This window comes from Erpetoichthys calabaricus, chromosome 6 (assembly GCF_900747795.2).
Source record: "Erpetoichthys calabaricus chromosome 6, fErpCal1.3, whole genome shotgun sequence".
Classification (NCBI taxonomy): Eukaryota; Metazoa; Chordata; class Cladistia; order Polypteriformes; family Polypteridae; genus Erpetoichthys; species Erpetoichthys calabaricus.
The window spans coordinates 2,961,595-2,987,434 of NC_041399.2; the positions used below are offsets into that span (position 1 = coordinate 2,961,595).

General features: G+C 46.3%; 1 protein-coding gene across 1 annotated transcript in view; it reads left to right on the forward strand.

The window, feature by feature from the left end:
* The window catches only part of cubn (cubilin (intrinsic factor-cobalamin receptor)), a 291,472-nt gene that overhangs the window by 24,651 nt on the left and 240,981 nt on the right, over positions 1–25,840 (forward strand). Inside the window, exons 7-17 of the mRNA XM_051929225.1 lie at positions 486–612; positions 1,868–2,036; positions 2,887–3,018; positions 5,712–5,807; positions 6,940–7,064; positions 9,315–9,501; positions 10,929–11,047; positions 13,330–13,564; positions 14,351–14,532; positions 19,604–19,766; positions 22,736–22,926. Coding sequence (XP_051785185.1) covers positions 486–612; positions 1,868–2,036; positions 2,887–3,018; positions 5,712–5,807; positions 6,940–7,064; positions 9,315–9,501; positions 10,929–11,047; positions 13,330–13,564; positions 14,351–14,532; positions 19,604–19,766; positions 22,736–22,926 — 1,726 coding nt within the window. The remainder of the gene's footprint in view (positions 1–485; positions 613–1,867; positions 2,037–2,886; positions 3,019–5,711; positions 5,808–6,939; positions 7,065–9,314; positions 9,502–10,928; positions 11,048–13,329; positions 13,565–14,350; positions 14,533–19,603; positions 19,767–22,735; positions 22,927–25,840) is intronic.

The window sequence follows — 25,840 nt, forward strand, 5'->3', positions numbered from 1 at the left end:
TCGCTTGTTGCACCTGGACAAGACAAAAAAAAAAAAAGAAAAACTTTATCGATGGCATCGTATTTACATGACAGGGACCTGCGTCAGGTGACAGCCGCCAGCTACAGGGAGCTCCGCGAACACAACCTGTGAGCTCTGCCAGGGGTGAACGCGTCTCTTTATGTGGCAAATTATGAAGAAATAGCATTGGGTTCAAATAAAATGTGTCCCCCTTCATAGTGAATGCTGCCCAAAGGTGCTTTACAACCGTCAGGAACATGTTTGGGGCTCACTCAGTGCTGGGGGGGTTTAAGAGTACACTAGTGAACCAGCAGTAAGGAGGGCGCCGCACTGTCAGAGACCCTCTGGTGTGCCAGCAGGCCCGAGCCCGTCACATAGTCGAGATGCTCCTTTGGTGTTTGACGTTAAGGTGCTGCTGCTTTTCTCGCCCTCCACGTGCAAACTCACCTTTCCATCCTGTAGTAACATCTCCTTGTTCTCCACAGCTGCGAGTGTACCCCCGAGTGGTACGGACCCCACTGCACTTCCCGCTATGACGACTGCCAGGGCGGCTCTCAGGCCCTCTGTGATCACGGCCTCTGCTTTGACTCCGACCGACTGCAGCCTGGGCAGGTAAAACGCTGTGATTGACAGATGTGCCACCTTGACCTCAAATGTCAGGCACATGACCTGTCGGGCATCAGTGCCACGTCACTCTTCAAATCACTTCAGATTTTAGTGGCTGATGGCTCCTCGATGGTGATCTGCCACGGTTACGTTCCCTTAACTTGATTTTGAAACTCTTTTACTGTTGCCCCTCTTTATTTCTCTTCAAGTTTTTGACACCAATGGGTGGTGACCATGACATTTAGAGAACCAGGCTGGATTGGTGCCCTGCCATGTGCCCAATGACTGCTACGATCAGCTTCCACTGCGCCCTTAAGGGTTTGGCAAAGGGCATCATTTTCATCCTTAGGGTTTACAGAAGGCATCAGGTGAGCCCAATTATGAAGACCACCAGTGCCTATTATGGGTACCTGACACCTGAATAGTAGGCCATAGCTCAAGAGTGCAGTAACATCATAGGCCACCAGAGGGCGCCGTGTCTTTGTGGGGTGGGTAGCCCAGGGTGGGTGACTTATGGCCCACTTGCTGCCAGTGCGTTTCAAGTGGTGGTGGGGTGGGCAGTTGGGTTGGGCGTTTAGTAGATAGATAGATAGATAGATAGATAGATAGATAGATAGATAGATAGATAGATAGATAGATAGATAGATAGATAGATAGATAGATAGATAGATAGATAGATAGATAGATACTTTATTAATCCCAATGGGAAATTCACATTCTTCAGCAGCAGCATACTGACTAACAGAGAGGGTTAGAAACAGCATGAGATGGGGTTGGCGCAGGACTGCTCCCTTTGTTCATCCCTCCTTTAAGGAGCATCTGCTTAAATGAATGCATTTCATAAGAGACTGGGACAGCCTGCAGGGGGCGCCCTTTGGTGTCCATTTCAACCATCCATCCATTTTCCAACCCGCTGAATCCGAACACAGGGTCATGGGGGGTCTGCTGGAGCCAATCCCAGCCAACACAGGGCACATGGCAGGAACCAATCCCGGGCAGGGTGCCAACCCACCGCAGGACACACACAAACACACCCACACATTTCATTTCATTGTAAATTGTTAATTGCAGGCTTTAATAGAATGGAGGGGACACAAGGGGGGAGTTTAGGCTTCATGTACTTTTTCCAGAATTGTTTTTATTTATGAATTACTTCCATCTGAACAGAAGCTGCCTATTATTGATTGATTGATTGATTGATTGATTGATTGATTGATTTGAATCCCCTCCACATCCATTTTGTTTTTTCCTTTTTCTCCAGCCCAGCTACAAGTGCATTTGTGACAGTGGGTGGACGTCACCAGCGGGGACCCCCGCCTGCACGGCCGACATCGATGAATGTAACCTTCCCAACCCCCCTTGCTCGGCCAACCCCCCGGTGCAGTGCTTCAACACCATCGGCTCCTTCTTTTGTGGCTCCTGTCCTGCAGGTAAGTGGTGGGAAACTGGGAATGGAAATGAGACCACCAAGAGCTGTACATAGTCATGTGGAACAAACTACTGAGACCTGCAGAAGGAGCTGCACGAGATACGGGGGGCCTAAACAAACGAGCCTGATGGACTCTGGGGGGGTCTCCTCTCGTTTGTCAGATTCCTTATGTTCTGATGGAGTGACGGCACCTCACTTGGGATTGATGAGGGAGGCTGCAGCTGTGAAGTTTGCACAAGTACCTCACAGGTTGGCCAAGGTGTTCGAGTTTCTGAAGCCCACCTTATGATACCTCATTATGGGCAGACATGAAGGGGCCGGCCAGACGTAGACACAGCTGCACACTAAAAGGCTTGGGGAAGAGGGCATGGATCCTTCTTCTCTCTCTGACTTTGAGGACACGGTGGACATGGTGACCGACAGCTTATTCCATTTGTCTCCTGAGCCACTTTGCTTTTCTGCCATTCTGATGTGTTATGGTGGTCACTGAAGTGTCACCGTGTAGTAGTAACACACACCTGCCAGCCGTCACTTGTTGTCAAGATCCCAGCTTGTGTGTGACGCAGGTCACCTGTCTGCCACCATCATTGTCATTTATGGAGAGGCACTTGAGCAGACACACACACACCGTGTATAAATCTGACATGTCCAGGTCTGCTCCTTTTGGTGATTGCGAGTGACGATCAGACCCCCGGCGCCAACCTCGTCATGCAGGAGCCGTCAATGAGCCTCACTCTTTGTTTGGGGGGGCTCTCCCTGCCTCATTGTGGTGCTTCACAGCAGGACCCCCCCCCCCCCCAATCCAGTATCAGCAGCCCCACCACATTCGGAGGTCTCTTTTTGTTTTACAGGTTGGCAAGGAAATGGTTACTCGTGCCAGGACATCAATGAATGTGAGAGCAACAATGGCGGCTGTTCGGTTTCTCCCATGGTCCAGTGTCTGAACACGATGGGGTCTTTCCATTGCGGGCCGTGCCCACCAGGTAGGCTGCCGTACTTGACGTGTTTTTTCGCCGGGCACACTTTAGGACCCCTACATTTTGGGAGCCTCGTGAATGTTTGTGTCCTGATTCAGCAGGGGAACGGGAGAACTGAATTTGAGGGTAAGCAAAGAAGCACAAAAGGCCAAAACAAAAGAAAATAAAAATAAACCGTGGCGACCGTAACTGAGACGAGAGGCAAAATCAAAGTAAAAAAATAAAAAGGCAAAAAGTCGCAAGCAGAAAGGAGAGCACAGAACATCCACAAGGACGTAAGGAATTCTATCTGCAGATCGGATGAGGTGCCGAGTTGAAGGCGGACCTTTGTTGAGCAAGTTGAGGTCACGACCCCAGAGACCACGCCCCTAGAGACGAGGGGCGTGACCCAGACAACGGTACACAAATGGCTTCTCTTAACGAAACAGGCCTCGAAGCCTCGATCACGACACTCTGCAGGTTGGGTTCTTCTTGTTAGTTTTAGTTTTCTTATTGTTCCTCGTTTTCCCCTGCAGTTCAGTGATGTCATTGTCATCGTGGTGCCATTCCATGGCTGCTTTAGTTCAAGGTGGGGGGGACATGACTCCGGTCTCAGTTTTCACGACGGCGGCGGCGGCCATGTTGTTTTTAGCCCCAGCTCCAGGTGCTGCTCCCATGATTCACCACTAGGCTCATCACACTCCTTCACGTCCTTCAAGATGGTGGTCTGCTCTCTTTGTCAGCCAAGCGTTGGATTTTCAAAAATAAGTCATGTGATTTTTTTTTTATTTTTGGCGTATTTTAGGGACAGGATTGATCGTTGTTAGGACTTCCATTTTGATTTTCTTTGCGGCCGAGAAAAAGACCTGATGGACCAGGAGAGGGAAAAGGCAACGAGAAGGCCAAAAACTGGGCCAATAAAACAAGAGCAGATGTTAGTCTGAGAGACGCCAACGTGGGAGAAGAAAAGGCCAAGACAAAGAAATCGTAAACCCAAAGTCGGGCCAGAAGACACCCGCAGCGCTTTGAGTAAGCCAAGCAGAGGGAGAGACAGTCCAGGAGATGAAGGGGCGCTCACGAAACCAACTGGGGGTCGAAACCAGGAGGTCACCTGTCACGAATCGCAGAACCAAAGTCAGCGTCCAAAGCTTCTCTACCAGAATCGAGAAGGAGACCCGCAGAAGTGAAAGATGAAACGCCTCTCATTTAGGAGATGATGATAATCTGTACGTCAGATGGCATCGGGACGTTCAAGAAAGGCGTATCAGGAGTGGGCACTGGCCTAGGAGTGCCACGCTCAAGCGGGCACCAAGAAGTCGTTTCATAGACGATCACAAGGACGCCGAATTGCCAGGGGGATACTCATCGATTTCTGTTACAGTTACAGCTATTCTGGATGTCTCTCTTTGGCCGCATTGAGCCGATGTCTGCTTTGGGGCACATTGTTCCCTCACGCCAGGCCCAGATGTGACACAACGATTCAGCCATCTGTGAGGGGACAAAGAAAACATTACAACGTGGAATTGGGGAATCCAATACGGGCATTTTAACAACCAGTCAGTCAGTCAGTCATCGTCTAACCCGCTATATCCTAACTACAGGGTCATGGGGGTCTGCTGGAGCCAATCACAGCCAACACAGGGCGCAGGGCAGGAAACAAATACCCGGGCAGGGCGCCAACCCACCGCAGGACAACCAAACACTGTCGTCTAGTTGGAGCAAGTTGGAAATGAATGATGTCATGCAGGGTTTGAAAAAAATGTTGCGTTATTGTTCAATCCCACCGGGGCTGAGTTTAAAGCGTCAAGCACGAAATATGAGTGAACTCGTGGTAGGCGATCTGTAGAGGGACGTCACCGATGAGCTGGCCATCTCACCAAATACGAGCAAATTCATGGGTAACACGCGTACAGTACATAGGGGGCATCAGAAAGAAGAAGACAAAAGCATTAGGGCCCGGCAGAGCGCAGCCTCTCCGATCACTGAGTGTTTCTTATCAGCCCTGCTGTTCGTTTAACTTTCACAAAAACAACTGAGACGCGTAGAAACACAACCTTCTGAACGAGGAGTAGCGTCCCACCACAACAAAGGAGAACTGGTGCAGCTTGTTCAACTTGACTCGCTGGTATGGAATGTTATTTGGCTTTAATAAAATTAATAAAATGTTACAAAAAGTTATAGTAATAATGTGACACAGGACTCGAGTTTTAAACAAAGTGAAACTCCGCAGACATTGACGGTGGTGGTGATGGTGGTGGTGGTGGCTACACTCGGGCCTCTGCTGCTCACAGGTGGTCTTGGTCCGTGTAAACGAGTCGATTGTAAAGAATTCCCAGGATATTCAGTGTGGTGACACTGCAGGATCTACGTGGTCACCATGATACTGCGTGATGTGCCTGGACCCCAAATATATCACTGGACCGGATAACAAGAGAGGGCTGAGTCCTGCCAGGCATCTCTTATCACACCAAAGCAACGGGTCCACTGTTTAGAAGGGCAGACATTTAGTTTATTAACAAAATAAACCAACAAGATGTCCCCCCAGATGGGAATTTGATACGTGTGACTGGAGTTACGTGTCGGACCTCATGGCTGTCTAAGAAAATCTCAATAAAATTCGCTTTGTCTCTCACCAGTGACCAAACTGGGCAACACAAAGTCCCACCAGGTGACCGAAAGAAAGGCTTGTGTGCCTGACTGTCATTGCATTTCTTCTACAGGCTATGAAGGGAACGGCAAAGTGTGCACCCAGACGAGCATCTGCTCCGTCAACAACGGCGGCTGCCACCCGCTGGCATCGTGTGCACCCAACCCAGGTATGGCACTTGAGCTTAGGGGCCGCTGTCTCCACCGGGCAGAAGATAAATTAAGAAACAGGGACACTGAACAGCTGAATGAAGGAACTAAACTATCTATCTATCTATCTATCTATCTATCTATCTATCTATCTATCTATCTATCTATCTATCTATCTATCTATCTATCTATCTATCTATCTATCTATCTATCTATCTATCTATCTATCTATCTATCTATTATATAGTGCCTTTCACTCTATCTATCTATCTATCTATCTATCTATCTATCTATCTATCTATCTATCTATCTATCTATCTATCTATCTATCTATCTATCTATTATATAGTGCCTTTTATACCTATCTGGCTGTATATGTATTATATAGATCTTATCTATCTTTGAAATTCTGCCTTTCACATATCTGTCCATCTCTCTGTTTATCTATTATATGTCTTCCTTTGTATCTTTCCACTGTAAACCACATTTCATATTTGTATAATATAAAGTTATTTTTTGTGAGTTATAGAGTTCTCTTTTGATTTGTTTGTCTCTTATGTAGTTCCTTTCACATGTATGTTTCTATTTTATAGTGCCTTTCATATCTATCTACATATATATTTATTATATGGCAGTTTTCATATATACATATATATATATATATATATTTTATATATATATTTATATATATATTTATGTATATATATATATACATATATATATATATATATATATATATATATATATATATATGTGCTGCACATTTTGTACCTACCTAATATATTGTACCTTTTATGTCTGTATAGTGCCTTACATCTGTTTCTTGTCTAGAACCTTTAATTTCTCTGTATATGTACGTATCTATTAACGAGTGGTTTTAATGCCAATCTATCTACTTTAAACTGCCTTTGTATCTAATAATATACCTGTCATTTATTACATAGATAGATAGATGGATGTGAAAGGCACTATATAACTTTTCCCAGTATTTGATATTCCTGGTGTTGTCTTCAGATTATTGTTTTTATTGTTGGTGTCACACTGCTGTCCCTTGTCTGTGGCAGAACTTGTAAGAATGTCACTGTGCAAACTGGAAAGCCGCAGTGTCTCACGTCTGTGAATCTAAACATCTCCTCATCTTCTCACCAACAGAGAGCAGCCTGCCCACCTGTGTGTGCCCACCGGGGTACGCTGGTAATGGATACGGACCCTATGGCTGCACGGCTGTCAGCGACATTTGCCAGCATCATAACCCCTGTGTGCACGGCCAGTGCATTGTGAGTATCAACGTGAAAGTCGTCGGTGAATCTGTGGGGCTTGGCTTTGGAGAGGAGAGCTGTACAGTAAACCCCTGGCCCAGTGAAGGCTGTAACTGTGTTTCTCATAATCTTCTTCTTTCGGCTGCTCCCGCATCATAATAATAATAATAATCCATCCATCCATTATCCAACCCGCTATATCTCAACTACAGGGTCACGGGGGTCTGCCGGAGCCAATCCCAGCCAACACAGGGCACAAGGCAGGAACCAATCCCGGGCAGGGTGCCAACCCACCACAGAATAATAATAATAATAATAATAATAATAATAATAATAAAGTTTATTGGGTAAAGAATTCAAAACTAAAACAAGAAGTGAATTCAAGAAATGGTCAAGGAGTTCACAGAATGAGAGGGGGAACCAAAAACATACAAACAAAAAAATCCAAATCTGAAAAGATAAAAGGTAGAAACCAACAGCAGAGAAAAATATCCCAAATGTCCAATCACCAAAATAATCTTTTATATTTCAGTTTTTGGATATTTTGTATTATGTTTTTTTATAATAAAGGCCACCTAGAGTAGAGGAGGTGACCTGGAGAAGAGACACCAGAGTGAAGGTCGAGACGGAGAATCACTCAGCTTTTCCTCAAACTTGATCGCTAAAACAAAAGTGAAATTTGCAGCCTGCCAAAGGGTCTCCAATGCTAATAATGAAGACGCCAATACGCAGATGTGGAATGTCACGAGTCGTGTTCATCAGCTGTGCCTGCTCTGGTGCTTGGGGATGCTGAATTTTGTTCCAGTTATTTTTGTGATTTGGTTTCATTTTTGAGGGACTGCTGTTCTGACGAGGGTGAAGCTCATCGCCTGCCCTACACAACAGACTGGCATAACATACTTGGCATTCCTGGAAGCTCCCTACCTGGCTGAGATGCCACAATGATGGAAGGTTTGCAAGCAGGTCCTCCAGTTTCCAGGGAAAACTTGGTGGTGGGTGGCAGGATTGGCACTCCAGTTCTAGTGTGGCGCAGAGGTGTCACCCACTGCACTCGGGTCCCAATCCAGGTGGTCTGTCGTGTGGTGGGTGCAGCATACCCCCAAACCTGATCATGAAGTGCACCTCCAACCCCCCCACCCCCCCAATACGCTAGATGGCAGAACACACTTGTATTGGTGCTCCCTGATAACCACCTGCGGGGCATGCTGGGACTCGTAGTCCCTGAGGCAGCCTTAGGGTGTGCAGGGTGGGGCCAAGGGCTGACCAACCCCACGCGAGGCCAGTTATGCCAAAAGCTGTCACCGGTATGTGTGGACTGTATAAATAATAAAAATAATGTTAATGTACAGCAGATTTTCTCATTACAGTGTTCAGCTAAATTTTTGTAAGATAACACGCGGACTTTATCAACATATCACTTGACAATTCCGCTCGAACAGGACACGCAGACCTCAAAAGTGGAGCCCCCTTAGGCGCAGGGCCTGGCACAGTCGCCCTACTTGCCACCCCCAAACACCTCACTTGCGTAGTCCTTGCTGGGTTCCATGGGTGCCACCAGGGGGAGCTGTAAGGATGCGACTCTCCCTACTTTAGGGACCTTCTGCCTGAGCCACCAGAAAAGTCCACCACCTCAGCTCTGAGAGTCGAAGTCGGGAGGCAGAGTAGGATGAAGGACGAGGAAGAGTTTCAAATCGTATTCTGTGTTCAGTGCTGTGCCATGTAAACAGATCAGGAAGGCCTGTAAAGATACTTTTGTGTAATGAAGTTCTCTCTGTTTGAATCCGTGGCCAGAGTTGTGTCGAGGGCTTGGGGTGTCGCTATGCCCCCTGGTGGTCCCAGAATACTTGCCTTTTTTTTTGTTTGATGGGGGCACCACCATTTTGTGGTGCAATTGCATCCATGTTTCTAAAGGCTTAGCACGTTAGCTCATGACACGTGACATTTGGGTGACATCTGTGACAGAAGTTTCTCGGTAGAACGACGACTACGACTGAAGGTTTTGTCTTTGGTTGGACGAGCAGATCTGACTGACCTCCCAAGTCACGACCTCAGCATGGCACCTGAGTCACGTTAACCTCCTGGTCCCTTTCTTCAGGGCAGTGTTTGTGGGGTCTCAGGTGGTCTCCGCCAGTGCGTTAGAAGCTGGTGAATCTCAAGCACACCCGACTCCTCTCCAGTGCCCAGCAGCGGGTGGAGACAATGAAGCTCAGAGCGTGTGGCGCTGGCTCTAAACATCTACTTGTCGTCTGTCTTTTCTGTCTCGACCAGAGTACGGCGTCCGGATACCTGTGCACCTGTGACTCCGGCTGGACGGGCATCAACTGCACAGAGAACATCAACGAGTGCCTCAGCAACCCCTGCCAGAACGGGGGGCAGTGCATCGATGGCATCAACGGCTACTTCTGCAACTGCACAAGCTCTTGGACGGGGCCGCAGTGTCAGACCCCTCAACAAGGTAACGTAGAACGCCGAGTGACGCCGACCACTGTGGGCGCAGCTACCGTAGATGGAGCAATGAGTTTCTGTTGACCGCCTGCTTGTTTCTTCTGCATGAACTTATAAAATATCAGCTGAGGTTTGTTGATGGCAATCTGTCTTCCTGGTATATAGCGCCTGTCACAGCGCCTTTGTACGATCAGGAGAGACAAGGAGAGAGACAATCTGCTAATCTAATAGCTTCGTCTGAAAATGAAGAACACCAACAGGGCAGGGCAGCTGATCAGACCGGGACAGGCAGGAATACCGGGGGTCCAGGTTAGAGGGGGTCGAGGAATGAAATCCAAACGCTAAGCGAAATTCAAGTTCAAGACGCAACACAAAAACTCCTTTAACTATCGTAAGGCGTCCTGAGTGGGGTTTGGTCAGGTGAAATACATTTGATGTGTTATAAGATGAAGCGGTGGGGTCCAAGATGGAAGTCCCACTTTAACTGAAAAGAAACAAATTGACCAAAAGCAACTCAAGGATTGGTGGTCTTGTAAAAAGAGCAGGCATCTCGGGCCAGAAAGTGACTTACAGTTGTGAGGGTCCGTCGTGTTCTGAAAGGTGAAGGAGTGACAATGACCTTCAGGAAGTGGACGACACTGGAAAGATAACACAATAGATAGATAGATAGATATGAAAGGCACTATATAATACAGGGTGGTCCAGATCTAATTATGCAATTATTTCATTGCACTGCATTAAAAATTGCCTATAGCTAGATAGATAGTGTGAAAGGCGCTATATAATAGGCAGCTTGCAACATGTTTTCTAGACGGATATGAAATGCCTTGATAGATAGATAGATAAATCAAAATATACAAAGCCTTCTGAGCGCTGACAAGGATGTATGGCCTGGATGACAAGAGATCTTCTTCCATCTGCTGAGCAGCCTGGAGCTATTAAGATGAAGATGTTCTCAGATCTGCCGAGTTGTGTCACACGTTTACATTTAAAGGTAATTAACATTTGAGGTCCATCTTCTTGTATCCACACGTGCAACACGCCACACGCTGATGGAAGGCCAACGTCCCCCTGGTCATGTGACATTGAAATATCACCCCATGCTATCAGCTCTTCAGAACTTTTTCTTTGGTTTCTTTTTGGTCTGATGGATTCTAGATGAGGTTCTCTAAGACTTTGGTTTTGTTTTGAGTGTCAGGCTTTGACTCTTGGTGGTCTTAACATAAAGATTTCATAGCTCAGTTCTTTGCCTAGTTTTGGTCTTGTGGTTTGCCAATTTGAATCTGCAGGTCTTCGTGCTGCCCCCTTGTCACATGGGGTGTCATGATGCTTGGATTTTCCCCACCAGGATTTATTTGTACATCGCCTCATATTGTCATGTGACATGTCAATTTTCTTTCATTTTTCAATGTCTTCCTCTGCTCTTCTCTTTTCTAGTGTGCGGTGGCTACCTAACTGGCCAGTCGGGCACCTTTAGCTACCCCAACACACCAGGTGGTGAGCAGTACGATCATCAGGTCAGCTGTGCTTGGGTCATCCGAACAGATTCAGACAAGGTGAGTGCTGACCACAGACGTGAGGCCAAAATTAGAGGAGGGGGACGCCAGGACAGATCCGATGGCCTAGCAATTGTCTCACCTTGAATGTTTTTCCTTCCATGTCCAGACAGCATACCAAAACCATTAAGAAGGTTGATAGGGTGTTACACCATGTAGTGACCCCAGTGTGGATGGAGTACAACCTAAGGGAGGTTATACTTGGTTTAGTGACGTCTCACCCGGAGTGCTGTGCGCTGTTTGGGTCTTAGTCTTGTGCAAAAGACGAGCTAAACACGGCTCTCGTCCACAATGCCTCACAATGGCAGCAAGATCCGACCTTCTTCTTCTTAATCTTCTTCTTCTCCTTCTTGTTCTTCTTCATCTTCTTCATTCTTCTACCTTCTGCTTCATCTTCATCTTCTTCTCCTTCTTCATATTTGTCTTCTTCTTCATCTCCTTCTTCATCTTTGTCTTCTTTGTCTGCTTCTTCATCTTCATCTTCTTCTCCTTCATCTTTATCTTCTTCATCTTCATCTTCTCCTTCTTCTTCTTCATCGTTCCCTTCTTCATTTTCTTCTCCCTCTTCACCTTTGTCTTCTTCATCTTCTTCTTCATCTTTATCTTCTTTGTCTGCTTCATCTTCATCTTCTTCTCCTTCTTCTTCATCTTTGTCTTCTTTTTCTTCTTCATCTTCATCTTCTCCTTCTTCTTCATCTTCTTTGTCTTCTTCTTCTCCTCCTTCTTCTTTATCTTTGTCTTCTTCTCCTTCTTCATCTTTCACTTCTTCTCCTTCATTATCTTTGTCTTCTTCTTCATCATCTTCATCTTTATCTTCTTTGTCAGCTTCTTCTTTGTCTTCATCTTCTTCTCCTTCTTCTTCATCTTCTTCTTTTTCTCCTTTTTCTTCTTCTTCTCCTTCATCTTTATTGTCTTCGTCTTCTTCTTCTCCTCCTTCTTCTGCTTCTCCTTCTTCTTTCTTTGTCTTCTTTGTCTTCTTCTTCTTCTTCTTCTCCTTCTTCATCTTTGTCTTCATCATCTTCTCCTTCTTCATCTTTATCTTCTTTGCTTGCTTCTTCTTTGTCTTCATCTTCTCCTTCTTCTTCAGCTTCATCTTCTTTTTCTCCTTTTTATTTTTTTCGCCTTTTTCTTCTTCTTCATCTTTATTTTCTTCTCCTTCTTCATCTCCATCTTTATCTTCTTTGTCTTTATCTTCATCTTCGTCACCTTCTTCTTCTTCTTAGCTTTTATCCCATGCTTGTGAAGGGTCAGCTGTTGAGCAGAGACTTTTCCACTTCTTTCAATTGAGGGCATCTTCGGGGGGCAAAGTCGACTTGTTGATATCTTCCTTGATTCGGTTGAGCCAGCGCTTTTTCGGTCTTCCATGTGGCCGCCGGGTGGGTTCAGTCATAAAGCCGTCTTGGTCAGTGAGTTGTCACTGCTGTGGATGACATGTCCATGCCACTGGAGGTGTGCACTGTTCATGTTCTCATCGATCAATGGCAGGTTATGATCTTCTGAACATCTTTATTCGTGGTAGACGCAGAGGGCCCACCGCAGCATTGGCATCTACGTGACATGTAGCACCTGCTCATGCTGGATGAAGGCCCCATACATGGCCACTGGGTGGACGACTACCTTGTCGAAGGATCACAAAGTGACGTCACTATGAACGCTTGGCCAACACAAGCCAATCATCCCTGAGGTGACTTCTCTGGCTGCCCCCTTCTCTGAGGCCCCACTCTCATGAGCCTTTTGTCCTTCTGCTCCACAGGAGGTTTCCGGCGCCAGTCAAACTCCCCACCTGCCACTGACTCTGGGGGGCTTCTTATTCTGATCCCATTTTGACTTTGATCTCTTGTGAGTTTTTGAGATTTCGCCGAGTCCTGCCCACGTCCTTATCATCCTCATTTAATATTAAACAGTGTGGGCACCATCTGCAGTGTTTCCTAATAATGCCTTTAAAACGGAGAGGGTGAGTCCACCAGACCCTCTGTGCAGCCACTTGTAAAGGAGGGGTGGGCTGCAGTGGTCTTCTGGTCTGAGAGCAGCCATCTCAGCCATGATGCCAGTCCATCCACCACCCTCTCCTGCTGGCACACGTGGTAGCTCCCTGCTATGTCTGCTATCCCCTCTGTCTCTGTGGTGCCCCCTCGTCCATTGTGTGTGCCCCTTGCCCTCCACTGGGTGGGCACCTCATTCCAAACAGCTGCCCAGCCTAGGCGTGACCCACCTAAGAGTGTCTGAGTATCCCTTGTGCCCACCTCACATCTTTTCTTCTTCTCTTTTCTGTTGTTTTGCAGATCGTCCACATCACATTCCCATACTTCAGCCTGGAGAGCAGCGTCAGCTGCAACTTTGACTTCCTGCAGATTCACGACGGAGAGTCGGCCTCGAGCCACATGATTGGCAAATACTGCGGCAACACCAGGCCGCCAGACATCGCCAGCTCCCACAATTCCTTGTACTTCTGGTTCCGCTCCGACCACTCCGTCAGTGCCGGTGGATTTACTGTGGCATGGGACTCGCGGGCACCGGGTAACGCTCACTTCTTGTGTTTTTTTACTCTGAGCTTTTGAGATAAGCAGCAGCGTGCCCCCCAAAACCTCAGCCGGTGCCTCGTGCCCACCTCTGCCCCGGTGTCGTCTTTTTCTGCTCGCGTGCTTAGCCTGAGATGTGAAACCGGACGCCAATTCGCTTTGAGAAAACCCCAAGTGCTCCGATTGATAGATGCGGTCAGAGCTGTGAGAGGAAGTGGCAGTCTTTCTAGAATTCACTAAGGCCGTGGGCTGCACACTTGAGGGCAAGTCCCGGGGGTCTCGCCATGACGGTAATGAATGGCAATGGCCTGTGGGGGCCCTGCTCTTGGTGTCTGCCAGCTCTGCTCTGGTGGGCACGGGCCACCGAAATGATCAAACATCTCAAAGCGCAGCGGCCATGGTAGGCCGGGCAGTAATTTACATGCCAGGTGAGGGCACTTGGTAGCTTTTTTTGTTTGTTTTTTTGTCACTCAAGTAAAACTAAACTTCCCAGAAGCAGGCGGACAGATGAGTCGACTCGTGTTACTCATTTGGATCTCGTCCTGATTCATTTCTTTAGTTAGACGGTTGAATCAGAAGCCTGTGCGCTCCATTAAACGGCTGAGGACCTTCTGTTTCAGCTAATGAGACGCAGGCCTCCTCGCCGACTTACACAAATGGCGTGTTTCTGTTTTTATGCCAATAAAGGAAAGAAGAAAAAAAAATGTCAGTTGGATTCGTTTTCGGGCTCCGCCTGCGCCTTTAATTGTTTCCTGCCTCTCTCTCTCTCTCTCTCTCTCTCCAGAGTGCGGGGGCGAGCTCACTGCCACATATGGCTCCATTAACTCCCCTGGTTACCCTGGCAACTACCCGCCCAACAGGGACTGCTACTGGACCGTTTCGGTCAGCCCGGGCCTGCTCATCACGTTTGCCTTTGGGACGCTGAGTCTGGAGCACCACGCCAACTGCAGCTTCGACTACCTGGAGGTGAGTCGCCCTGCGTAGCCACCAGGGGGCACTGCGCCCTGCACTCAATCGGTCAGCCGCTTGGTTCAGTCACCTGACTGATTAATCAGTTTGTTGATCCATCAGTTCAGTCCGTCGATTAACACTTGTAATCAGTCAATCCAGTTTTGGAAATATTTTCAAATATTCCTACAATTTTAATCAGTTTTTCACTGAATCTCGGAGTCAACTTCCCACGTGTCAAATATTCGATCACAAATTCACCAGCCTGTCACATTGAATAATGGATCAGTCAGTCAGTCAATCAATCAATCAATCAATCAATCAATCAATCAGTTGATCAATCGATTGACTGATTGATTGATTGTCTGTTTGACTGATTGATTGATTGACTGATTGATTGATCAATCAGTCAGTCAATCAGTCAGTCAGTCAACCAATCAGACAATCAATCAATCAATCAGTCAGTCAGGTGATCCATTATTCACGCCATCATTAAATGAATCAATGAAGCTGCCAGTTGCTCTTCACTATTCAGTCCATAACACTTTCATTCTATGAACGCAGCACAGTACGATACGACGTATTGTTTCATATAGCGCCTTTCACTGAGTGCAGACGCAGAGTGCCTTTAACAATTCCCACTTCGAATACAAGTGCAGATGATACTAATTACTAAACACAGAGCTGGTCCACTTGAATATGCAGATTTATTTAAAGCACTCAAACAGCTGATCAAACGTCAATGGAAGCCAACAATATCTCAATCAATCAGCTATGGCCAGACGACAGCAGAGGACACTAAAGGTGTCAAAGAGGGGACACGGTGACATTCCTGAAGACCTCAGCTCACCGAACCTCCTGGGTTTTCTATATTGGAGTCTCTGCTGGCTGTCCAATCAGACGAGAGGATCTTTCCACCTGATGATTTTTTTTATGTCAGGTGACTTTTCCATGGGCAGGAGAGCAGTTGGCACCAAGTGCCACATCCAGCTAGTGAGAAGAGAAACAGAATAGAGGCGACTTAGTGATGGTTTATAAATATTGTATTAGTAATATTTCAGTACAAGTGACTAACAGACAGAAGTGCTGTGTGCACAGCGAATCAGCAGCTCTAGTCAGGGTGGGCTAACGTGAAGTTGCAAGTCTTCAGCCTGATTTACAAGCTGGCAGACCACTCCACAGCTTCGGGACCCGGTAACTCAAAGCTGGACGTCCTCCTGCTGTTATTTTATTAATCCTTGCAATCAGAAGCAGGCCGGCACATTGAGATCTTCATGAGCGCTCAGGTTTGTAAGTACTGACACCTTGAGATAAGTAAGCAGACCCCCGGCCATTTAAGGCTTCATGAGTTATGAAGGGTCGTGCCCCCTTGTCTGACCAGTATAATGGCAGGTGAGCTAAGGAGCTGTGATGTCGCCTCTCCGCACCAGAATGTGAACACAGAAGGATGCTGGACTAGAGATTACACTGGGGCTGGGGGGGACACTCTGGTTAGGCCAAGGAGCCCCCCCCCCCCCCAAACACTGAATGACAGCATCCCATCTGGGAAGCCATTTTTTTTCTTCACAGACATGGCTGTTTTGTTTACAGTTGCCATGGTAGTGCGTGACCTATGATGTCATCACTGGGATGGGCTACAAGGTCAGCGCTGGGCATTTTCTAACCGTCTGAGATTATGGAGAAGTCCTCAAAGATTTGCTGCTGTATCCCTCGCTGGGAGACTTTAGGGCTGATTTTGCGTTTTGAAGCCCGTGTGTTTGCTCTCCTGGCGTTGACCTTTGTGTCATCTATCATCTCCAGTGCCACCCCAGTCTCCCACCTGCTCTCATCCACCTCATGTTGTGTTGTGCTGGGGTCCTCTTGTTCAGTTTATGCTCTTTCATCACGGACTGGGATTCCCAAAACACATAAACCCCAATAAGTCCCAAACACTTCCAAAAATGCCCACTAGAGGGAAACCCGGCTAGTAATGATGGCAAACACTGAACTTAATAAAAACCAAAAAGTTTTATTCCCAAAACAAATTCTGTCAATCAGTGAAACAATGACAGGCTTAAAGGATTTGCGGAGACAGGGAGGCAGTCCCAAGCACACCCAGTCCCAAAACAAATCCCAAAATCAGGGGCAAAAAGTCAAAAAAAACTCATGAGCGCCCTCAGGGACCCCCCACCACGTTCAGAATGAAGGCCAGAAACTGAAGATGACCCCGCAGAGTCATAGGGCGGAAGGCGGTCCCTGGCAGTGATTGGCAGGTGGCCCCGCCTCTTGGGGTGCCACCCACAAAACACCATGGGACTTGACACACGCAGCTTAAAGACTCCGAATAACACACATAATCAGCGAAAGCAACATTAATATAAAGAAATGGCACAAAAATGAATGAAAAAATAAATAAAACAAGACTTCAGACTGAAACATGACGTCTTTATTATGTAGACATTAACAGAACGTGTCCAGTCCTGTACTCTTACTACGCTGACGGGTATTGTCGTTCAGCACTTCCTTTACGTCTTTAACCCCAAGCAATTAGACAGACTAGAAGGACAAAATGTTACAAATTTACGGATGTATTATAGATGATGTGCCCAAAATATAAGCAAGCAGAGTACCAATGTTGAACTAATAATAATAATAATAATAATAATGCAAACTGGTTCATCATCCAAAATGTTTCGATTACCGGGGGGGGGAGGGGGGGAATGCTGTGTCCTAATAGTTCAGTTAGCCCCTGGTCCAATGTGGTCTGGCGTGACCCTTGGATGGAGTGGCATAAAGAGACTGCGTGACTTGTGGGAATGTGACAGTCGAGAGTCACGGTCCCCTCAGGATCGAAAATGGCCCTCCACACGGACCGAACACACAGAGACATTTTACTTTTCTCTCAGCCATGAATCTCAGTTGCGGTCTTGTTGTCCTTGACGCTCACTTTGGTCAGTGTAAACTCGGCCCCCGTCTAGGTGTGGCTTCTTCATCTCAGTTTCCTGCATCCCCCCAGGCTAGCTGACTGGCTTCAAAGGATGCACAGATGTAGTTTTGGACAAACCAGAAAGAAAGAAAGAAAGGACATTCTGGTAATTAAGTCATAAACTGCCTCCTTAGTCCTGCTTCTCTCTCTCTAAATCAAAAGTGTACTTGTCCCCTCCTGGGGTGGAGGGTGGTCCCTGACAGTGATTGGCATGTGGCCCCACCCCTTGGGGAAGCACCCACAAAACACATGGGACTTGACACATGCAGCTTAAAGACTCCGAATAACACACATAATCAGTGAAAGCAACGTTAATGTAAAGAAATGGCACAAAAATTAATGAAAAAATAAATAAAACAAAACTTCAGACTGAAACATGACGTCTTTATTATGTAGACATTAACAGAACGTGTCCAGTCCTGTACTCTTACTACGCTGACGGGTATTGTCATTCAGCACTTCCTTTACGTCTTTAACCCCAAGCAATTAGACAGACTAGAAGGACAAAATGTTACAAATTTACGGATGTATTATAGATGATGTGCCCAAAATATAAGCAAGCAGAGTGCCAATGTTGAACTAATAATAATAATAATAATAATGCAAACTGGTTCATCATCCAAAGTGCTTTGATTACCAGGGGGCTGTGTCCTAATAGTTCAGTTAGCCCCTGGTCCAACGTGCTCTGGCGTGACCCTTGGATGGAGTGGCATAAAGAGACTGTGTGACTTGTGTGAATGTGACAGTCGAGAGTCACAGTCCCCTCAGGATCGAAAATGGCCCCCCACATGGACCGAACACACAGAGACATTTTGCTTTACTCTCAGTTGTGGTCTTGTCGTCCTTGACGCTCACTTTGGTCAGTGTAAACTCGGCCCCCGTCTAGCTGTGGCGTCTTCATCTCAGTTTCCTGCGTCCCCCCAGGCTAGCTGACCAGCTTCACAGGATGCACAGATGTAGTTTTGGACAAACCAGAAAGAAAGAACATTCCGGTAATTAAGTCATAAACTGCCTCCTCAGTCCTGCTTCTCTCTCTCTCCAAATCAAAACTGTACTTGTCACCTCCTGGGGCGGAGGGCGGTCCCTGATGGTGATTGGCAGGTGGCCCCGCCTCTTGTGGGACCACCCACAAAACACATAATACAAGCTGGCGTAAAGAATGTTGTGCTCCCCTGGTCAACTCTCCCCCTTAACGAAAGATCTCTTCTACTCTGGTAGGTCATCAATGTCCCTAAACAAGGACTCACTCGTACAGACGTTGACGTTGTGAGACAATCACAAAAACAGAATCGCCTTTATGACACTCCATGACACTTGACCACCACCTGCTCTTATATTCACACCACTGGTTCCATCCCACAGCCGCTCATCGCGGTCAGCGGTAACACCAGCAGAGCTCAATGTCCCGTCATTTGCTCCAAGTCCGGGTGATTTCGGACAAACAGGAAAGAAAGGACATTCTGGTAGTTAACTCATAAACTGCTTTCTGAGTCCTGCTTCTCTCTCTCCAAATCAAAACTGTCCAAGTCAAGACCCTTCTGGAGACCCACTGGTGGCCACACCAATGGACTTTAGCAGTGGAGATGAGAAGAGTCTCCGAGACGTTGGTGATGTCCTGCTGGGCCCTCCTTTGCCATCTCTGCACAGACATCGAGATAAAGGGTGCAGATGCGGTGACCCAACGTGCTGATGACGTGAATTTTCAACTTTGTTTGTTGAATATTCCGTTTTGTGGGAATCATCTCCCTCATCACTAGAAAAGGCCTTTGAAGTTATGTGTTTTACTGTTTGCTGCTTTTCTTTATGGCCACGTGTTGCATGGTGATCAGCACAGGCAGCTGAAACGGGCCTCCGCACACGTGAGGTTAAGGACCCCTGTAAAGCTGTAACGTTCACACGTCAAACTGAAGGCTGTCCATGTTTTGGAGTTAATAGCGAGGTGAGTGAGCTTTAAGTTTAGACTCGTAGACCTGGAGATCCTTCAGATCTTCTGCTCACAGTTCACACCCAGCACAGAGCACAAACTCGCTTTCTCGTCTGAACTCCTCATCCTCATCCCTGTCCTGAGGAGCACCACCAAAATGGCTGGTAGGCCTTTATCCGTCTCTCTTTATTTTTTTCCAGATTAGGGACGGTCTGCTCCCTGAAGATGACGTCCTAGGTTTGTACTGCAGTACCGGCTCTCCTGTTCCGCTGAGGACCACCGGACCGTATGCTTGGATCCATTTCCATTCCGACTTTAGTATCACTGACAGAGGCTTCCACATCACCTACACCACCTCGCCATGTGAGTACAAGCAAAGAGATGGGTCAGCGCTTGGGGTGTCCAATGGCTGGAAGAGGGCACTGCTCAGTCACCTTTAGTTTTATAGTGCCTTTCAGATTGGCGGCAGACCTGAAGTTATATTGTGTCTTGTCATCAAAGACCAAATAACTGCAGGAGGAGCACACCAGCAGCAGGAAGTCAATAGAAGAAGCGTCCTGCCCAAATCGCTAACCTTTTAATGCCTTGGTTATAACGTAAGAGCGAGTTTGACAACAACCCATCATTCAGCCCAACGTGCTTGTCCATCCTAAAATACGTCAATAATGACAGTGTTTGCAGTGTCTTGTAAAGTGAGAGGATGCCTGAGGAGTGGAGAAGAAGTGGACTGGTAGGTCGATATTTAAGAATAAGGGGGACGTGCAGGACTGCAGTAACTACAGGGGGGTAAAACTGATGAGCCACAGCATGAAGTTATGGGAAAGAGTAGTGGGAGCTCAGTTAAGAAGTGAGGTGATGATTAGTGAGCAGCAGGATGGTTTCATACCAAGAAAGAGCACCACAGATGAGATGTTTGCTCTGAGGGTGTTGATGGAGAAGTTTAGAGAAGGCCAGAAGGAGTTGCATTGCGTCTTTGTGGACCTGGAGAAAGCAAATGACAGGGTGACTGAGAGGAGCTGTGGTATTGTATGAGGAAGTCGGGAGTGGCAGAGAAGTACGTAAGAGTTGTACAGGATATGTACGAGAGAAGTGTGACGGAGGTGGGATGACATCAGGGATCGGCTCTGAGCCCCTTTCTTATTTGCAATGGTGATGGACAGGCTGACAGACGAGATTAGACAGGAGTCCCTGTGGACTGTGATGTTTGCTGATGACATTGCGATCTGCAGGATGAGGAGACCCTGGAGAGGTGGTTATATGAGATGCATGAAGGATGGTAGGACCACCAAAGCAGAATACATGTGTGTAAATGAGAGGGAGGTCAGTGGAATGGTGAGGATGAGGGGGAGTAGAGTTGGCAAAGGTGGATGAGTTTAAATACTTGGGATCAACAGTACAGAGTAATGGGGATTGTGGAAGAGAAGAGAAGCAGGGTGGTGTGGGTGGAGAAGAGTGTCAGGAGTGATTTGTGACAGACTGGCATCAGCAAGAGTGACAGGAAAGGTCTACAGGACAGTAGTGAGACCAGTTCTGTTATATGGGCTGGAGACGGTGGCACAAGAGACAGAGCTGGAGGTGGCAGAGTTAAAGATGCTAAGATTGGCACTGGGTGTGATGAGGATGGAGAGGATTAGAAATGAGGACATTAGGGGGTCAACTCAGGTGGGATGGTTGGGAGACAAAGTCAGAGAGGTGTGATTGTGTTGGTTTGGACATGTGCAGAGGAGAGATGCTGGGTATATTGCACGGGTGTCGAACTCTAGGCCTGGAGGGCCACAGTGGCTGCAGGTTTTCATTCTAACCATCTTCTTCATTAGTGACCAATTTTTGCTGCTAATTAACTTCTTTTGCTTTAGTTTTAATTAACTTGACTCAGGCCCCTTAGTTGTCTCTATTTTTAATTAGCAGCCAAACAATAATGAGACACAAAACAAGCCACCACATGACCAGCTCACCTGTGCCCGTCACACAATGTCTGGAAGTAAAGAAAAGTGAAGGTCTCAGTAAGGTTGATCTCTTAGGTCACCAAAATATTTTGAGGAACAGAAAATCAAAAGTTTTGGAAATGTCTTCTGTGGCAGAATGAGAGCAGCAACGGGCCAAGGAATTAAATAACGGGCTTAATTAACAGCAAGAATCAACTTCTCATTAATAGATTGGTTGGAGTGAAATTGGTTGGAGTTTGAAATCCCAATTTAGCTGCTGATCTGTTGGCTCGTTTCATGTGTCATTTCTGTTTGGCTGCCATTTCATGAAGAAACGAATCAATTCAGAGGAGTGAATCCTTAAAAACAGGGCTATTAAAATGAAGGGAAAAGAAGTTAATTAGCAGTGAAAACTGTTTGCTGATTAGGAAAAGGGTTAGAATGAAAACCTGCAGCCACTGCGGCCCTCCAGGCCTGGAGTTTGACACCCCTGGTATATTGGGAGAAGGGTGCTAAGGATAGAGCTGCCAGGGAAGAGGAGAAGAGGAAGGCCTAAGCGAAGGTTTATGGATGTGGTGAGAGAGGACATGCAGGTGATGAGTGTGACAGAGCAAGATGATGAGGACAGGAAGATGTGGAAGAAGATGATCAGCTGTGGTGACCCCTAACAGGAGCAGCCAGAAGAAGAAGAAGAATTACAGTGTTTGCAGTGGTGGCCAGGAAAACATTTAATCTCATGTTTTCAGGGAAAATGAAGATCACAAAGTTCTTGATGCAATGAACTTGAAAGCAGAACAATTGAAAGCAAAATGAAAACCTCGGTGGAAAAAAAATCTCAAGTGACTGGTCTCACGTAATCCTCCGGACATCGTGGACGCCTGCTACGCGTTAAACAAACAAAAGTGGAGCCCCTCAAATGACAAAGAGCCTTTGAATCAAACACCCCCCCCCCCCTTACCCCCTCATTCATTGACTAACTTGGCACCTCAGGCCCTAACAGCATTTAAATTACTTTCTCAGTTTTTTTATTTTTAATAAATTTGCAAAAACCTCAAGTAAACTTTTTTCACGTTGTCATTATGGGGTGTTGTGTGTAGAATTCTGAGGAAAAAAATGAATTTAATCCATTTTGGAATAAGGCTGTAACATAACAAAATGTGGAAAAAGTGATGAAGCGCTGGGAATACTTTCCGGATGCACTTTATTTTGCCCAATAGGGCGCAGGTGTGGCATATCGTTGTCTCCAAGGCACAAACTGATTCTCACATCACCATCCCTCAAACACAAACACCCACCCGCACCCGACTGGAGTCTGCGCCCTACGGGGCCTGGTCACTTATTTCAAATCAACACGGAGCCTCGGACCCCTTATCCCGGCCGCTCACTGCTTTCCCTTTTCTTCCCCAGCGGACCCCGGCTGCGGAGGCACATTCACAGACAGCGAAGGGATCCTCATCTCTCCCAACTGGCCCAATGCGTACGCCAACAACCGGCAGTGCATTTACATCATCAGACTGCCGGCCAATGAAGTCGTCTCCCTGAACTTCACCAACCTGGACCTGGAGAGCCACAGCAGCTGCTCTTTTGACTACGTGGAGGTGAGCCGTCTCCGTGTGTGTGTGTGTGTGTGTGTGTGTACAGGAGCTTATGATCTGGTAATGAATCTAATGGAGGCTGCAGTGTTACAGATGTCAATGTCACAACATCCATCCATCCATCCATCCATCCATTATCCAACCCGCTATATCACGGGGGTCTGCTGGAGCCAATCCCAGCCAACACCGGGTGCAAGGCAGAAAACAAACCCCGGGCAGGGCGCCAGCCCACCACAGGGCACACACACGGGACAATTTAGGACCGCCAATGCCCTTAACCTACATGTCTTTGGACTGTGGGAGAAAACCCACGCAGATACGGGGAGAACATGCAAACTCCACGCAGGGAGGACCCGGGAAGCAAACCCTGCAAGGCAGCAGAGCTACCACTATGCCACCGTGCCACCCGGACTGACTATGTATTCCTTTAAAATTTACTGAACAAGGGTCTTGTTCAAAAAGTGGACGCCATTAGTATACACCAGGGTTCAACTTTAAGATTAGGCACCTTTACGCTATTTTAAGATTAGGCCCCTAATCTAAATTTTAAGATTGTGGACACTGGTGTGTCTGGCCTTACCCCACATGAAACTTAAGTTCCGGGTTTTTAAGTTGGGGACTTTGGCGTCCGCTTTTTGAACAAGACCCCAACTTGGAATCCGAACAAAAAAATTCGAGCAAATTTTACCCCCGGAATCCGAACGCTGGTTTGGAATGTGAACGCCCAGCACGTTGTTTGTGTGCCTTTGTACAGACGTCTCCCCAGCGCTCAGGCCACCCATACGCTTTGTCCTTCAATTCCTAGTGAAAGTATCTCCTGTGATTTTCGCTGCTAATTTTATGCTTTTTGTGCCTTTTTCTTGGCTTGTGAGTGTAATTCATTCCGGAAACGTGCTTGTAATCCAAAGCCCTCCTCGAATATCAAAGTGAATTTCCCCATAAGAAATAATGGAACCCAAAACTCTCCTTCTATTATCCAACCCGCTATATCCTAACACAGGGTCATGGGGGTCTGCTGGAGCCAATCCCAGCCAACAGAGGACGCAAGGCAGGAACCAACCCACTGCAGGACACACAGACACACACACACTCACACCAAGCACACGCTAGGGCCAATTTAGAGTCGCTAATCCACCTAACTGGCATGTCTTTGGACTGTGGGAGAAAACCCACGCAGACACAGGGAGAACATGCAAACTCCACGCAGGGAGGACCTGGGAAGCAAACCCTGCGAGGCAGCAGTGCTACCCACTCCGCCACCATGCCACCCTGTCACGACATCAAAGGAGTGAAACGCTCCATGCTGATTATCCCTCTCGGTGATTTTATCACAAATCAAAGTTAAATGTTCAACGTGTTTAGTAAGAATGCCACCATTCGGCTGTGACTACTGGGTGTCTGCTTGCTGTGATTTCCAGACATTGCTCCATAAATTTGAGAGTTTAAATATTGAATGATTTAAGTAATTTTTGTTTGGAATTACAGCCCTGCTGTTTTGTTTGTGTTATGCTGTGTAAAGTAACAGAAATGAAGAGTAAGACTGGGGGAGAAACGTGTAGCGAGATTAAAAATTACACAATAACGAGGACCAAAAATTGAACTCAAGAAGTCAACGCCTTCGCCAAAAATATGAAAACAAAATATCAAGGAGTTCAGCGAGCGTTCCATAGGGAAAAAAAAAAAGGTTTGTTACCCAGCATCTCCAAAAAGGGAAACCCGTCGAGTGGTGGACCTTTAAACCCGTCACATCACCACATTGTGGACCTCCAGCCAGGCGTGGCATCTTAATGACGGGTGGTAAGAAATGGCAGCGATCTTTACACTCAAAATGGTGGTGATAACCAGTCCCATCAATTAACAGACTTGCATTATTTCAAGAACTAAAGATGGGTAAGGATTCCTTCACCCCACAAACCCATAGAATGAAGCCCAAAATAAGTAAATCCATAATTTTAAACCTGAAAAAACATACCAAGTCAGGGCCGGGGCACATAACTGAAACCTACAACCCTTAATTTAAAGCACAAACACAAAAATAATTAAACTAAATTCAAAATTTAACATAAAAAAGGAAAAAATGGTAACACTTTACATTAAGTGTCCATAATTACACAGTAACTACTATGTAATAACTTGTATAAGTACAGTGTAACTACGAGTTATTACTCTGTACTTACTGTGTACCATCTATAAAAGATCTTGAAATATCATTGAAAACCTGTGCAGTTATCACTGCCATTCTCTTACAGTTGCCCAGACCACAGAGCATCTGTTATATAGTTGTAGTTACATACTCGGATGTTTTTATTACATTTTGAAAGTACAGATATAATGTAACTATGTAAGTACACTTGTTTTTGGATCAGTGATAAATTGTTACATTATAATTATATAAACTGTGGAATAATAATGACAACTGAGTAATTAACTATAGCGTTACTTTGTATTCTATCTATCTATCTATCTATTACACAGTAAGTACAGAGTAATAACTCATAGTTACACTGTACTTGTACAGGTAATTACATAGTAGTTACAGTGTAATTATGGACACTTAATGTAAAGTGTTACTGAAAAGAAAGTAATATATATATATATATATATATATATATATATATCTATATATGTAAGATCCATATGTCTGTCTGCTTTTCACAAGAGAACTACTTCACAGATTTTTATTTCTAGAATTTGCTTGAACATTCCGGTTGATTTTGCAACTTCTCTCATCACAGTAAGTATCACAGTTTGCTTACAGGAGTGATATATTTGTGCTAATCTGAGACAGAGGCTGTGGGCCGAGGGGAGGAGGAAGAGTGACATCAGGAGTGGAGATCTGGGCGGAGCCTCCTCACTGTCCTGTTTTACTACTATGTGGGCAGAGCCACAGGAGATATGTATGTATATATATATATAT